We start from the raw sequence: 16960 nt of genomic DNA, 5'->3' as shown, positions 1-16960 counted from the left end.
TGGACTGCTCGTGCTGGCAAGAGATCTGAAATGAATTTATTTTGAAATATGTAGCACTTGAAAATATTTTATAGCTGACATGCAGTGCTATTTATTGACTGAAAAGTAGATTTTATTTTATTTTGCAAAGGGAGTTACAAATGGGAACAGCCACATAATGTTTAGTTGTTTGCTTATGATATTTTTATGCCTCCCAATGATGGACGTTCTTTGGGCAATTTACAGTAAAAGTTAATGTTGCCGTATATCTCCAGCCCCTGAGAGAAGTGCTCCTGTTCAGGGCTCCAGCCAGCTTGGAACAAGAACTTTGTGCTGTTCAAACCTCTGAGAGGGGGGGGATTTTTTTCCTCTCAATTCCCACCTCAGCAGCCCGCATGTCTTGGAAGCTTAAGTTACAGGCCCTTGTGTAATGGCCCCAGGAGCATAACCAAGTTACCCGTAGTTTTAGAGGGACCTAGAGATCCATAATGCTTGGCTTAGGTTCATTTTAAGTCCAATGCCCTTGCTAGTGGGCCTCTGAGCATGTGAGATGAGTCAAAGGTCGACAGCACGGCCTTAGCACATTCCATGCTAATGAAGGCTAGTCTCTTATCAAGGCCACTTCGTTGGGATTTGTCTTTTTTAAAAAATGTTTTAACTTTTTAAACTCTTTTAACCATTGTTTTATTCTTATCATGTTATTCACCGCTCTGAAATCTTCAGATGAGGAGCAGTATATAAATATTGTAAATAAATAAATAAAATAGGATGCACTTGAGAAGTGAGGCTCTGTTTATGCTGAGCTACAGGTGGCTGTGCTGGGAAAGTTCTGATTGTTTTCCTCCTGACCAAGCACTGTTAGTCTGTGCTGGGAAAGTTGCAGATGAACGCTAATTAACGCTTGCTTCTGCCGTGCTGCCTCACTGCTGACATGTATGGTATAAGACCCATCTTGCCCCATGGCTCTGTGTTCAGAGAAGCTGTCTGATCCAACCACGGGGTACGCCTGTGTGCTGTAAGTACTCAATGAAATCTCCTTGTAAGCAAACCTGGATCTGGCTTATCGCTATCTTAGCACTGTCAAATCTAGCCCACGGCTGGGGCAATACACCTTGTCAGAACATTTAAAAAACAACAAAAACACACACACATTTTTCTTTTAATTTACAAACGTATATTTTTCAGAAATCTCTCTCTCTCTCTCTTTCTCACTCACACACACACATCTCACACTCCACAAGTTTTCTCATTTTTCTTTTTCAACTGATACACAAGTGAATATGTAGAAACCACAACCTTAATTTTGGGAAGCTCCATTTTGCTTTGAAATTGATAGGCACTCCACCACCTAAGTTTGCTATTAGAAGGAACAAATAGAACCTGCAACGACATGTTGATGTGCAGCCCCACCTCTGAGCAGAAGTGTTCCTGTTTAGGTTTTCCAGCCAGGTTACCTGCCCTTCCCTCCTCTGGGATACTGTAAGCTCTTGGGAACTCAAGCAGGACATTATATCCCCCCCCCCCACAAGTTTTCCCATTTTTTCTTTTTCAACTGATACACAACATTGTATTGTTACTGAGCATGCTCAGTTCTCATTGGGTCACTGGTGTTTTTGGCCTTTTCATTTATTTTTTAAGAGTTGTATTTCTGCAAAACTCGGTGTTCTCTGGAGCAACTCACTGCTTTCCCCTTGTTTCTCAGTGATCCTGTTTTGGTTCCAGTCTGCACAGGGCCAGAGCAAGACCTCCCGCCACTTAGAATCACAGAATCCCACCCTCTCTTCAGTCCCCCCCCAATGATGATGATGGTGGTAGCCATGGCAGCTGCTACCCCACTTTTCCTCCGCCACCCCCCATTGGCAACAGCCAAAGCACCTACCTCTCCTTTGATGCCTTGCTCTGAGCCCTTGAGGAATGTGATCTTTGTAGATTCCAGTGCAAATGGACCAGATCCTCACCTCACAGATTGACGCACAGATCAGAACAGATCGGAACGTCATTCGCCCTTCCGGAATGTTCTGACGCAGTTCTCGACTCAGCAAATATGTGTCAAAGTGTGATTAGAAATGAGTATTTTGAGATGAAATACATTGAAAAATACATATTTAATGAGAGTATTTGAACAGATTAAAAAAATTAATTCACAGATTAACGTGGAAACAGGATGGAATGGACTTGTGGGGAAAATCCATGTGAACGTGACGTGTACTTGAAACCTCGATTGGACACCCAAAGGTGGGATTGAGAAAAAACCCAAGACTATTGAAAGACAGTGGAAGAAATTATTAGGCAGTTAGATAGTTCGTACAAAGCCGGAATTTGTTTATGAATTACTGGCATTAATTGTAACACAAATATATAGCAGCGGATCTGTGGTAGAAGACAAAATATCAGTCTGCGCTTATGTTTGCATTTTGGATCACCGTATGAACCCTCTAGTTTTCCTTCGTATCAAACCATAATTGTGAATTGGATTTATTTCATTTGAAAGAAAAGAAAAGGGTACTTAATTTTTTGGAAGAGAAGTTATACCGTATCCACAGAAGCTTAGTTCAACACTGCATTGGTTGTTCTGTGCATTGATTGTCAAAGTAAAAGCGATACTTCTTATTGTAGGAGCTCAGGCTGTCTCGGAAGCAGGTTGCCGCAGCCTTGTCACAAGCACAAATTTCCTCCTCGCACCAGCTCCCTTTACCTGTTGAGAGAACGGATGGAACCCTATCATGTTTTTACCCTGTCCTTCCTCCAAGGCATTCAGCTCAGCCTATGTGGTTCTTGCCCTTGTCTTCATAACAACCCTGCGAGGTAGATTATTAGGCAGGGTTGGCACAGGGCATTTTGCTGCCTGGGACGGAACAGCAAATAACACACTCCAAGCCCCATCTATCAAGGTGCATCGTATCTGAGGCTGGTCAGCTTATTATAGCACCTCCAGCAGAAGATCCCACAAGCTCCCCTCTCCGTCCCCTGTTATGGCACCTCAGCTCAGCTGCCTGCCCCTCTGCCCGATGGTAGGGGCGGCCCTGAGAGCAAGGATTCTAACTCTGGACTCCCAGGCAACTTCGAGAGTGGTCATGTGTCCTACTTATAGAGGACAGTCCTCTAGTGGAAGGGCTGTCAGGTCCAAGTCTGGTTTAAAAATAAAGAACCCTAAGAAGAGCAGAGCAGGGGACTTGAAGTTGCCCATCCACAGGATGGGATGTCCATTGCTTTGAACCTGTCTCACTTTTGGCTTGACGGAATTCCGTGCGGTGCCTGGCTCGGCTTGCATTTGTGGACCCAGCCGTGGCTTTCCCCCCGAACTCCATCGAGCCAGTCGTAATGTGCACAAAGAGAGATTTGTGGCCGGACTGTGCACAAATTTGCGCAAGTTGTGCTCATTACGGCCCCAATATGCGCAATCTGCACAAATTTCAGCCACAGTTTGCACAGTTTGCGCAAATTTGCAGAAGTTGCGGTTGCAATTTGTATAAATTAAAAATACAGAAAACCCTGAACCTGCTCGACTCACTGCAGAGTGGGTTGGGCTCTGCAGGATAAAAACAGACCGAAGTCCAGGGAACCGAATCAATGGGAGCTTGTCAAGTGCCAGCCCCCGGATGGATTTCTCTGACATTCCTATCCACAGGTAGCAACATCTGGACAGCAGAGTGAGTGGGAGGCACACAGCTGCACTGTGTGAGATGTCCTGCATTTCTGTTTAAATGATAGCCATGATTTCTAAATTTGCATCCAGACATATACATTCGCCTGTGCAGGTTTCATGCACATCATGTCTCCTCTCTTGTCCCCCATTTGGCCATGTGCAACCGGCCACCTGAGGTAACTCACCACATGTAATGACTCCATTCTGAATGGTGAATTTATATCTGTCCGTTTTGGTTTTACAGTTGCATAGCTTTTCATAGCAGCAGTCATGGGCGAAACAGCAGCTGTGGTAGAGTAAGGAGAACTCTGCTTCAGGGCGCAATCTTAGGCATGTTTAGACAGAAAAAGGTCCTACAATCCTATGCATGTTTAGACAGAAAAAGTCCTACAAGCCTATGCATGTTTAGACAGAAAAAAGTCCTACAACTTCTAGCATTCCCCAGGCACCATGGCTGGCTGGAGAATGCTGGGAGTTGTAGGACTTTTTCTGTCTAAACATGCATAGGATTGTGCCTTAAAACAAATCTATCATCTGGGGCTGGAGAAAGAATGATTCTTCCCACCCCAGTGCTAAAGGTAGTTTGGAACAGGGATTGCCTCTGGTCAAACAGCCAGTCCTGCTGGTTGTTGTATTGTTTCAGAGGCTGTTTGACTGCTGGAGGCCAAACACCAAGGAAATCTGCGTGCACACTGTTGAAAACAAGGCCTCTCACCATCCCCTTGCAACTGTCGCAAAAACTAGCCCCTGTCTCCAATCTGAGATGCCAGTTTATGTCAGCTAAAATCCAAAGGGTTTTGGTTGCTCTGCCAGTTTGTGAATCATATCAAGGCTACTAGTTCTCATGGAGCAGTAGCTTCTTTATCTGGGATTCAGTTCAAAGTCAGTTTGCTTCACAGACTGGGCTGGTTATCAAGTCTGTGGGAGTCCCTGGGAAAGATGCTCCTTGCCCCCTTAAATTTACTGCCCATGAAGTTACTACAGTCATCCCCAACCTGGGGTAAAATCCAACATAAGCTCTACTTAGATAGACCCAATGAAATGAATGGGATTTAAGTTAGTCATGCTTCTTGAAAATGGAATCCAGCTGTCGAGCTGAAAGATGCCCCCCACCATGGTGCTAGATGGCGGGGCAGAAGTGCTCACTTTTTTCCTTCGGAAGCTGAGCGCTGCCACAGCCGCCCCTTTATCCTCTCCCCAAATGCCTCTGGGCCTTGCCCCACACTGCCACAATATGTGGGGACATTTGTGTGGGGAATATCACAACCTGAGATTGAGCAATGAGGATAATATCCTGACCAATAAAAACCAGAGGTTCTCATCTGGGAATGCTGCAGCCTCATCTGCAAGTTACAGGAAGGGGGCAGTGTTGCCTTCAGTTAGTGAATGCATGGGCAGAGCTAGCCGTAGGGTCTCTGTAGCCTACGGTGTGGTTTCCTGCTCCTCCTGTTCCCACCCAGCCCCCCCCCTCTCTCTCTGACCGCATCCATTGCTGGGAGCACATGGCTTGCTCTCTTGCTCCTGCCTGTGTGATGGAACACAAAATGGGCTGAACAAACTCTCTTGAAACCCTACGCTGTGCCTGCATTTGTATGTGCAAGAAAACCTGTGAGTAAAGCTGTTTCCTCACTAAAGAAAGGTGTGATCTCTTTTTTAGCCTTTTGCGTACATGTGGGACTGGTAAATGCTCCTTCTGTTCTGCCTTTGGTTCTTCCTCTGCTAACTGCCTTTTTTAACAGGAGGTAGCAAGACCAAAGAATCCCCATCAATTTGAAGGAAAGGAGTTAGCGGCTGCTGCAACCACCTGGCTCAGTGCTTCTCCTCGCAGAGCTTGGCCCAGATGCAAACGGGGAAAAACGACAACCCTGCAGGCAGCTGCATCAGCACCCAAAGCTCAACAGGGGTAGGGGCAAGGGCCATTGGGAGCACTTTTCTTTCCCCTTTTTGAAGTGGGGCCCAGTGCTGAGTGGAGGAACCTCCACCTTTTCCCCAAAGGCCTCTGGGCCTTGGCATACATTGGGAGTGGGGCCCCGAGGTGCTGGGGCAAAAGCGAGGGCAGCTGCTGCCGTTGTCCAGTCCAGGGCTTCTCCACTCAGTGCTGGGCCTCAGCAAATGTTTTAAAAATAAAATAAAACGGTGCTTGTATAAGTTCTGCTTGCGTAGGTCCGATGGGACTTAATTCGAATAAAACTTGCAAAGATATAATTGAACACACACGTCTTTAGTAAGAATTAAAATTATACAAAACATGCAACCATTTCCCAGTATGGATAAATGCAAGAATTAGTCCTGCTGAGTCCAACAAAAATATGGAGTTCTTGCTTGCAACTTTGCAGTAGGCCAGTCCCAAAGTGTCTTTGGTTTTCTCAAGATGCCGGGTACTTCAGTTGTCCTTTTGTAGATTTCTTCACTTAAGACCACAGGACAGTCTATACCATTAGTAACTTATACATTATAGTTCAAGGTCTTAGCCCTTACAAAGGGATAAGATTTTTGTGAACCACCCAGAGAGCTTCGGCTATTGGGCGGTATGTGTATATAGATAGATAGATAGATAGATAGATAGATAGATAGATACATAGATAGATACATAGGATAAATCCGTCCTCTAGCATTCAGCTTCCCAGCAAAACAAATCTGTTATTTTTTTCTCTTAGCCCTCTTTCTGAGTGAGGACTCTGCCCCAAGGGACTAAACCGTCTAGTCTATAGGGGATCATAGATCACAGAATCATAGGCTGGGAAGGGGCTTACAAGACCATCGAGTCCACCCCCCTGCTCAATGCAGGAAGCCTGATTCCCAGGCGGTCTCTCATCCAAGGACTAACCAGAGCTGACCCTCCTTAGCTTCCGAGATCAGACAAGATCAGGCACATCCAGCCCTTTGCTCGATGTCATAGAATCATAGGGTGGGAAGGGGCCTACAAGACCATCGAGTCCAATCCCCTGCTCAATGCAGGAAGCCTGATTCCCAGGCGGTTTCCCATCCAAGGACTAACCAGGGCTGACCCTGCTTAGCTTCCAAGATCGGGCGCATCCAGCCCTCTGTGACCCTGGCACTTGCCCAGTCATGCTGCATGTTGGCGCCAGGCTATTCCAACCTGTGCAAAGCCAGGCCCGTTACATGATAAAGGAACAGAACAGGGGAAATCCATTCATCTGTAAAAGTCATAATGATCCAAAGCACACATTCACTTTGATTTGGCATTTGACTTCCCTTTTCCAAACCTGCGATCCCCAAACATTTTGACCATCCTGTGAGGCTCCGGAAGGTGACCGAGTGCCTTCGGGGATATCCTTGAAAAGCCAGCAAGGCAACCTAGCAATGTTATTGTTGGACTAGCTGTACTGAATGATCTCACAAAAACAGCTCCTCACCAGAACAGAATCACTTTGCAATGAAGTAAGCGCGACGTTCAGGAGTCATTGATTTACCTGTCAGTGGCATCCCGCGCTTGTCCTTTGCCGCCAAGCCCACAATAACATCCGTACGTAGTGTAGTGTGGGAAAGCGCTTTTCCCGGTGAGGTGTTTGATCATATCTCCAAACTCCAGAAGGCTGCCTTTTGCCTCCAAAACTCCTACAAAAAAAGTTGCAGTGTGTTAGATACTGGGGTGGGGGGAGCTATTTCCTCATCTCCGTGTGTGAAGAACCTCATTGCCAAGTGTGTGATGGTGCATATTCCGTATCCTCCAACATTTTGCAGATAAAAATAAAGACAACTGTGTGTACTTGTAAGATGCCTATGTTCACATGAAGGAATGCTGCCAGGGCCACCAAAGACCCCCTCCTGAGTTCATTACACAGGGCTGAAGTCTTTTCTCCATTTCCTGCATACCGCAGTCACCACAAGAATAGCCCGATGCTCAATAAACTGTCCATAAAACCTAAGATTTAACAGCATGAATGCTTGCAGTGTAATTGCATGCCTGTTTACTCACGAGTAAGTGAGCATAGTCTTGCAGTGACAGAGGAGGTGAAAGAGGAAGTATCTCTTCAGATGTTCTTCAGATGCTTTGCTCCTCAACCTTCAAGGTTAGGTAGGTGACGACCAGTGCATTCAGGGCTTTCTCTGTAGTGGCACCCCGGAGGAAATTCTTTGTTCCAGGGCACCAAAGTGGTGCCTACCCTGTTAGTTCTTAGGCACCAGCTAAAAGCAAGCTTACGTATCCTAACTCTGTGATGTTGTCCTTTTTAACTTTGCAGTTGTTTTTATGTTTCCTTGTTGTTATCCACCTTGGACATCTCTGGCTTGAAACATGGGATGAAGGTCTTTCAAATAAATAACATAGGGGCAAGTGTTTTGCCAGGGACAGTCCCAGAAAAGCAAAGCAACTCCTCGCAAATCAGGACAGTTGGACCTGGGTGAGCCGCTTATCCATCACCCAAAAAAAGAAGAAAAAAAGAGCAAATGCATCATCAAAAAAGAGGACAAATGATGGGACAGACTTGCATAACATTTGCATAGCTAATGTATAGTAAAAGATGCAAATTTAAAAAGAGTTCCTATTGATTCAAAGAGAAATACATTTCATCTCACCATAGTGGGGAAGAGTGTGACCTCTCTTTCTGTCTGCACAGTCTGTTGTCAGGTTGTCAGGAAACCCCGGGTTTCAGTCAGAACTCTAAGGGAGCTCTCCAAGGTGCTTCTCACCTTGGAGAGCTCCTTTAGAGTTCTGACTGGTTCTGACTGAAACCCGGAGCGGATTCACCGTCCCACTGACATCAGAGCCCCCAGACTCCACTGCCAACTGCTGGTGGGCCACTTCAAGGCCCCTGTATCTCCTTTCTTATGGTTCTTATCTTTAAACCTGACTTGGGCTGGGGAGCCCTTTGGACAGAGGACGCCTTCACATAGCGGACTGTTTTCTGTAAGGTGGAATATATGGCTGCCAGGCTCCATTCTGGCATCAAATCATTGCTAAATCTATCCTCCTCCATAAATGTGTCCAATTTCCCTTCTAAGCCCATGGCCACCGCTACATCGTGAGACAGTGAGATCCATATATTAAGTATGTGCTGCGTGCTGCTGTCTATAATCAGCGGTGGGCCACTTGAGGCCCTTCAGATCCCTGGCCCACAACTCCCACCAACCCTTCCAACCCGAGGACATGTGCCCCCTTCACCCTGGAGCCAGCCTTGACTTTTAAGGCTTCCTCATCTATTCCTTTTGTCAACTGGTGCTTTTTGGTCAGGGAATCAGTGCCACCTCCAGGTTTCGGAGGGCCCTTGGGAAAGACACCCCCAATGGGCCCCCTCCCTCTGTGAGTCTGGCTTCTCAACACCGTTGTCCACAGCTGCTATTTCTGCTCATCCTCTTTCTCATCATGGCTACCACTTGCTTTCTCGGCAGGCAGAGAGCCCGGGAGCAAGGAGGCCGTGGTGTCTCCTGCTGTTCCTTCTCCCCACCACTGTCGTCTGGGCCAGAGCGAGAGGCAGGTGAACAGGCAGGTGGCAAGGGTGAAGAGGAGGAGCAAGTCCTGGGGGCTCTTGTCAGGGGGCCCCTCCTGGGGTGTGGGCCCTTGGTGTGTGTCCAACCATGCCTACCCTTGATGCTGGCCCTGCGGGGACTTAAGGTCTCTCCAGTGGCCTGGTGAGCAACCAGCATGTTAGTAGCTTGCATCCCTTTCTTTCTAAAGTTTTTAATTAAAAAATCCAACTGTTTTTGTAAGTTTTTGACCGTCTTTGTGGGGATGCAAGGGGGAAAAATCCAGCTTGCCCCCTCCCATGTACTAGCCAAGCCTCTCAAAGAGGCAAAATGATTATGACTGAACAGGGACTTGGTTCCAAACCACCCATGTCCACACTTGATGCTCTGCTTTATTAGACCCCTTTTCTGTTTCTCTTGTTCCCCAGCACAGCCCCTGATCCATAAAATCCTTGTGGGACACTGGTGTATTGGCCAGTTGGGGTTTTTTGGCTTTACTCACCGCAAGCCAGGAGAGCCATCAGTCCGCACAGGATCTTCATCTTCCTCTGCTAAGGAAGTGGAAAAAAGAATGATGGCGTATTTATTTGTAGAATTTATTATACCCTACCTTTTGATGCAGATGCCCTCAGGACAGCTCAGAAATAATTCATCCTGGAAATATGAAAACACCGTGTCGGAATTAAATGTTAAAGCCCGCGAAGTAAATGCAGGAGACAGTGACACAGTGTGATTTTATTTTTCCTATTTTTCTTCAAGTTGTCTTTTTAATGTCTCCTCATATCCACGTATGAGGCTAACTGTATATTTAGTCATTTAATGCACCACGTTTGGGTAACTAAGTTTCTACCTAAGAGGCGTGCAACCTTTTACGCCTCAGAGAAGGATGCAACTTCTCGAGGATTGTTGGTTTTGGGCTCTTATCTAAGAGGCATGCAACCTCTTGAGATTCAGAGGGCTTGAAACGCTTTGAGATTTCTTTGTAATTGAGTTCATACCTAAGAGGCGTGTAACCTCTTCAGTCTTGAGATCCAGAGAGCCTGAAACTCTTTGAGATTATTTTGCAATTAAGTTTGTGCCTGAGAGGTGTGTAACCTCTTCAGCCTCAGAGAGTGTGCAACTCTCCGGGGAGGTTCTACTTTTGCTTATTTCTTTTATTTCAATAAATCTCCCTTTTCTTTCATCTACATTGGTTGTGTGCGTGTTCTTCTCCACCTCATAAGATCCCAAACCTCTCAGCCTGATCAACTGAGTGGTCCTGGGTAAATTGAAATCCATATTTCGCAACAGAACAGATTTTAAAAAGCACACCCAGAGAACAGCAGCTAAGAGAGCAATCTTATGGCCCCCAGACAGTGTCTGGTGGGCCATAGGATGTTTCATATTCCTGGATCTGAGGTTGGAGACAGCGGTCTGACCTCAGACCCAGGAGTCCAAGCTCCCCACTCCTGGTCCCTCGCGGCTGGAGCAGAGAGAACTGTACCAGCTGCCTTTCTGAGGTTGCAAAGACAGCCTTGGAGAGGACAGAAAGGGGGTGTTCCCATGGGTGGGGAGGGGACTGGGGAAGCAGGAATATGGGCTGCTTATATCCCCAGCCTCCCTGAGCCTCCTTCCCTCCCCCTCCCTGACACCTCAGCTAAACAGGTGAAAACGCAAGCCTAGCTAAAATGCAATACAGGGGGAGCGTGGAGGCAAAGATCGCCTCAGTTTTTGTGCCTGCTCTGCATTGGATAGCTGTGAGCCTCTGAGTTAGGAGGCTTCCGGCCTTCCCCATAGGATTGCGCCCTAAAAAAGCAAAGTAAAAGGATTTTAAGTACCATTAAAAACCCGAGGGCAGCAGGGCTGGCCTACCATTAAGCAGAGCGAGGCTGCTGCTTTTGGGTGTCCTGAAAGGGCATCCAACTCTTCATTATTTCATTTATTTGTGTTGTACTTTTAGTGCCAGGAGGTGGGAGAAGTGCTTGTCTGCACGAGGTGCCAAAATAACGTGTCTTGCTTTTGTTAAACCATCGGGAGTTTATATGAAGAAAGGCCAAAGGCGGAAGAGGAATTGTCGCAAATGTACACAGTAAGAAGACAAGCCTTGGCGCTAATGACTGGGATAACACAGGCACAGCAACGGAAGAGCCTGAGCCTGAAATGGCGACACAAAACACGTCCAGGCAGCTTTGAAGGATGGCTTTAGGATGCAAGGCAAAGCCCTTGTGAACTTTCTACCTGGCCAACACAGAAGGGGTAATTAGGATGAAAAGCTATTCAGGCAAGCTGGCTGCCCAGATGACAGGACCACATAAAAAAGCCCCGATGAACGTGGGTAGAGGCAATTTGGGAAACAAGGAAGACAAAATAAGGCTCACACAGAGGAATTTATGCTACAGGGGTATAAATAAATAACTTATTTATTTATTTATTTATTACATTTATATCCCGCCTTTTCTCCTCTTTGAGGAACCCAAGGTGGCATACATACATTTTATCCTCACAACAGCAACCCTGTGAGGTGGGTTGAACTGGGAGTCTATGACTGGCCCAAAGTCACCCAGCAAGCTTCCATGGCTGAGTGGGGACTAGAACTTGGATCTCCCAGCTCCCAGCCCAACACTCTAGCCACTACACCACACTGGCTCTCCGGTGTGCCCTCCAGATGTTTTGGACTACAACTCTTATAGTCCCCAGCCAACTTGGACATGGGACTTGGAATCCAATGCATCTGGTGGGCGCCAGGTTGGGATAGGCCGGCATAGAGAATCTGCATTTGGCTTTCGGGTCACCTCACAGAAACATCTGTGCTGCTAAGATAACGTTAATTTCCCAGTAAGGTAATGTGGCCCCAACTCTCCCATTACATGTTCTTCATGTAATGAGAGAGTTGGGGCCGGAGGGAGTATCAAAAAGTCATTGTCAGTTGGGTAACTGGGGTGCTAGTGAATTTTATAAATTTAGAATGAGCTAAAAAATAGAAGAATATATATTTTTTTTAAAAGAAGAAGAGTGTGGTTGCTTACCTGTAGAGATTCAGCTACGAGAAATGCAAGTTGCTTTCTTATAAGAAGCAGGCAGAATGAAAAAGTAGAAAAAAGGAAGGAAGGATGAGCGGCAGCCCAGTTTTGCCACCTTACTCCTCCTGCCTTATATCTAATGAAGAAAGAGGGAAGTGGAGTGAAAGAAAGAAAACCATACAACAGACTGACACAGGAAGGTCATTGTGAATTATTTGGGTACTGTGAGCAAAAGTGGGATTTAATTCAGCTAAACCCAGTTCCTTCTTTTGTGATGCTGCTGTGATTATTTCCAGCAAGTCAGGGGTTCCCCATTCTTGCTATAGAACAAGCATAAGTCAGTCCAGGATAGAACTAATTTAAACAAAGCCATTAAAGATCTCCTAAAAACCCCTAAATTATGGGTTGAGCCCATAAGGAGGGACTCCCTAACACTACAAATTGGGAGTGTTTGAACAAAGTTGTACTGGTATAGTATTATTATCTGTCATCTGGACTTCATAAAAGAAAATTCTTAAAGAGAATGCACAGGAAATAGTCCCTGTATGAACAAGTCCTCATTCTCAGGCTGAATTTTAAAAAGGCCAATCAAGGCATTATTTTAAAGTACACTCTCTAATTTCTGTGCTCATCAGCATATATTCCACTGATATTTGTATCTGCAAAATCAATGCAGCCTCCTGGATGTAAGATATAGCAGAGATTTCTAAACAACAACAGTGCCTCTGAGCATATACAGAGGAACTGGTTGCCAATGTTTAAAATCTCTCTGGGATAAAGCTCATGTTGGAAAGAAACATGTTGGGGCTTTGTGCAAACCATAGGGAGGTTACTTTACAGAGGGCCGTCCTCTATTTGAAGAGCTGTCCAGTCCAGATAAACAGTCCTATGAAGGGAGAGCCCAGGGGCCTTCAAATGCCCATCAACAGCATCTGGACAGCAGATCGACTAGGGATGGATGAAAAATGGTTCTGTCTGAATTTGTGTACGAAGTTTGCACTTGCCAAACCAATGAGCATGCCAGGACAGAGTTGTGTGACAAAGTTTGCACTTCCCTGAGTTTAGCACTACAAAATAATGTACACAAAAAATGTATACATCAGGGGAACAGGCACAGACAAATCCATATGCTACAGAAAGGTGAGCACCAAAATGCACTCAACTGTGAAAATAATGCACAGAAACACATAATGATAGGAAAAATAGCTTGCAAAAACTGTGTACATTAGCAAAAAGAAAGTGTTCACACAGTAATGCATGTATCAGGAGAACTGAACATGAAATGCACATGAATTTCCATGCGGACCTTTAAAAATAAAATTTGTACATTGGTACAGAATTGGGCTGAACCAAGCTTAGGCTCAGAAAAAGAGAAACGGAATGGAACTGAAAAGGAAAGATTTGCCCATCTTTAAGTCTGAGCAGGCAGGAACACGAGTTACATACACACACTCACAGGGTGAATTTATCATACCAGTTCTTATGTATGGACTATATGCATTTGGTTCAAATAGAAAACAAGGTTGAAAGATGCCCCTTTCTCTCTTCTCTTGAGTAATCCTGAGCACAGAAGTGACCACAAAGCAGTTCCTCTTTCCCATCTCACTTCGGAAAAAAAGAAGGAAGTGGTAAAGCTGAAATAAAACAAAACGCCTTGTCTAGCCATGTACGCTAAAGAATTACAGTGCTTGGGGGAGGCTGGTGGCTTCACCCCCTGGAGAGCTCCTTTAGAGTTCTGGCTGGTTCTGACTGAAACCCGGAGAGGATTCACCGCCCCACTGACATCAGAGCCATCAGCCTCTCCTGCTTGAGAGTGATTTTAAAAACCTGTTTTTGATGCAAGTGGGCTTTTGGAACAAAACAAAATGGATTTTTGACATTATTATACACAGGAAATCTTGATACATATGCATATCTATCAGTCATCTGTCTGTCTGTCTGTCTGTCTATCTATCTATCTATCTATCTATCTATCTATCTATTATCGTCATCATCTATCTATCTATCTATCTATCTATCTATCTATCTATCTATCATCCATCCATCCATCATCTGTCTGTCCATCCTATCTATCATCTATCTATCTGTCATCTCTCATCTCTCATCTATCTATCTATCTATCTATCTATCTATCTGTCTGTCTGTCTGTCTGTCTGTCTGTCTGTCTGTCTATCTATCTATCTATCTATCTATCTATCTATCTATCTATCTATCTACCTATCATCTATCTATTATCCATCCATCATCTGTCTGTCCATCCTATCTATCATCTATCTATCTGTCATCTGTCATCTATCATCTCTCTCTCTCTCTCTCTCTCTCATCCATCCATCCATCCATCCATCATCTGTCTGTCCATCCTATCTATCATCTATCTGTCATCTCTCATCTATCTATCTATCTATCTATCTATCTATCTATCTATCTATCTATTATCCATCCGTCATCTGTCTGTCCATCCTATCTATCATCTATCTATCTGTCATCTCTCATCTATCTATCTATCTATCTATCTATCTATCTATCTATCTATCTATCTATCATCCATCCATCCATCATCTGTCTGTCCATCCTATCTATCATCTATCTGTCATCTCTCATCTATCTATCTATCTATCTATCTATCTATCTATCTATCTATCTATCTATCTATCTATTATCCATCCATCATCTGTCTGTCCATCCTATCTATCATCTATCTATCTGTCATCTGTCATCTATCTATCTATCTATCTATCTATCTATCTATCTATCTGATCTCATCAGTCAGTTGATACGGTACTCACTTCTTTCAGCCTCATAAGACTTCTTGGAAGTTGAAATCACACCTGTCCACTCTTGTTGACAAGCTTGGCTCTTTCCCGCTTTAGTCTCTCCCCTCAACAGTGTGGCAACTGGAATTTATAGTTGGCTGTGCTTTACGGAAAGTAAGGGGGAGCCCCCATTTCACCATTCCAGTTACCAAGTGGAATAGCAAGTTTTCTTCTCGACTGGACTGCCATGTCAAAGCCTCCCTAGGCATTTCTTTCCCCATCTAATAAGAAACCCGACCTTTGTTTTTCAGTGCCTATATGATCTTGTTCTTGAAGAATGCTCTAGTGGGAAAGGTGGTTTGGCACCTCTGGACATGTTTCACAATCCTAATGGTGGCTTTTTCCAGCTGGGTGCCGTGGCTCGTAGTGATGTAGCACAGACACTTTTTGATTCGCGTGGGTGCTGACATCATCCGCTAACCCCCTCAGACTTCTCTGTTCCCTCTGAGCTTAGCTGCGATCAGTAGCTGGGGGCAGGGGGAATGAATCTTCTCAGCAATGACATATTTTTGTGAGCTATCCCTATTGTAAGGTGAAGTATTTTGGGCTGGCTTGGAATGGGCAATTAAGACTCAGTAGCTTGACAAAAGACCTTCTCCATGTAGAAATGAAAATTGCCAACAATGATTTGTTGATATGGCTCAACCTAGCTGCTGGCATTTGGGGCTTCTCCTCAGGGGCATGGCCACGATGAGAGCCTACACATCTTCAGAATTTACCACTATACCAGTGGCTGAGTGTGAAAGTTTGTCTTAAAATGATATCGTCACCAAATTGTGCAAGAAACATGGGAAGCCAGTAGCCCTATTCAGTTGTTATTTCTCCATTTGATTGGTGTAGAGAGTAGGGCCACATGATATCATGTCCACTGCGAGCCCACCCCTATGCTGCCCATGGTTTGGGGGCATAGCTTTAGAAGGGAGTCCTGCTGCCAGCCTTTCCCAACCTTGTGCTCTCCAGATGTGTTAGAGTGCAACTCTCAGTATCCCACAGACAAATCTGGAGGGCACCAAATTGGGGAAAGCTGGCTCATGCTGTCTCTATGAGTTGGAACTAGGGATATATGGATTTTGTAAAATCCGTTTCGTCTGCATTTTGTGGATTGTCAGGTCCCTTTTGTTCCGTTGTCTGCTCATTGATTTCTCCAATTCCCAGTGCTGAGAATCGGAAAATTCCGCAAATTCGTACTTCTGCAAATTCGCAAATTCCACAAATTCTGCAAGTTTTGCAAGTTTTGCAAATTCTGCAAATTCGCACTTGTGAAAATGTGCACCCCCCCAAGATGCGCAAATTCCCCCCCCCCCTGGGCATTTTCATGCTTCAGCCTATGGGGCAAATGCACATTTTTCAGCTGGTGTTTTTTATTGTACATATTTTTCTATGACTAAATGTGCATACAATTCTGGAAAGTTAAAAATAAATAAATCTGCAAGTCTGTGAAATCTGTGTGACTTAGGAAAAGCTGGTCCGCTGTGGAATGTGTGGTTCGGATCCATAGAAATCCAAACTCATTTCATTCTGTTGCGGATTTCTCTGACATCCCGAGTTGGAGCCCAGTGCGATCCGGATTCCAGCTGACAAGGTCAGCCTGCATAAGGCTGCGAAATGAGACTTATTCCCAAATAAGCTGATATGATTGCAGTCTGGTTAGTCCATCTGTACTGTACAGTATTTTAGTGAGATTGTGTGCTAGAGACAATATTTTATTTATTTATTTGTTTATTTGAAGGATTTACACTGGCCACTTTTCAGCTGCAAAGGCTTCCAGAGATCAATACAGATCAATAAATGCAAGAGTGTCCCTGCCTGTCGCAGGGATATGACACAAAAGGAAAAGAGGAGGTGGAGGGGAAAGGACCCCGAGAACATTCAGGCACCAGGTCGTCATGATGTACGGTTCTTATAACAACCAACGGATGGAAATGGCTTGCTTACAGTTCAAAAACAGGCCTCATTGGGCCTCCGAGAAACAGCCTGGTGACCCAACCTTCCTCGGATTGGCTGTAATGCAGCTAGTGCTGGTAACTTCTGTGAGTGTGGGTAGGGCTGGGGGAGCCCAGCTGATACCACCCCCACCCCCAAGCAGGTGGTCCTGC

At 45.2% G+C, this 16960-nt stretch overlaps 1 protein-coding gene across 1 annotated transcript in view; it reads right to left on the bottom strand.

Annotated features, from left to right (window-relative positions):
* Positions 1-1246: 1246 nt before the first annotated feature.
* The window catches only part of LOC146335443 (uncharacterized), a 30934-nt gene continuing 15220 nt past the window's right edge, over positions 1247-16960 (bottom strand). Inside the window, exons 6-11 of the mRNA XM_084821679.1 lie at positions 13835-13898; positions 12058-12238; positions 9555-9603; positions 7060-7204; positions 3811-3911; positions 1247-2674 (exon numbers count right to left, since the gene is read on the bottom strand). Coding sequence (XP_084677805.1) covers positions 2532-2674; positions 3811-3911; positions 7060-7204; positions 9555-9603; positions 12058-12238; positions 13835-13898 — 683 coding nt within the window. The 3' untranslated portion in view covers positions 1247-2531. The remainder of the gene's footprint in view (positions 2675-3810; positions 3912-7059; positions 7205-9554; positions 9604-12057; positions 12239-13834; positions 13899-16960) is intronic.

Source organism: Heloderma suspectum, chromosome 15 (assembly GCF_057233095.1).
Source record: "Heloderma suspectum isolate Gila_16-S chromosome 15, 16-S_ref, whole genome shotgun sequence".
NCBI lineage: Eukaryota > Metazoa > Chordata > Lepidosauria > Squamata > Helodermatidae > Heloderma > Heloderma suspectum.
Note: the sequence above shows the minus strand (reverse complement) of the source record. Positions and strands in the feature narration are given on the sequence as shown.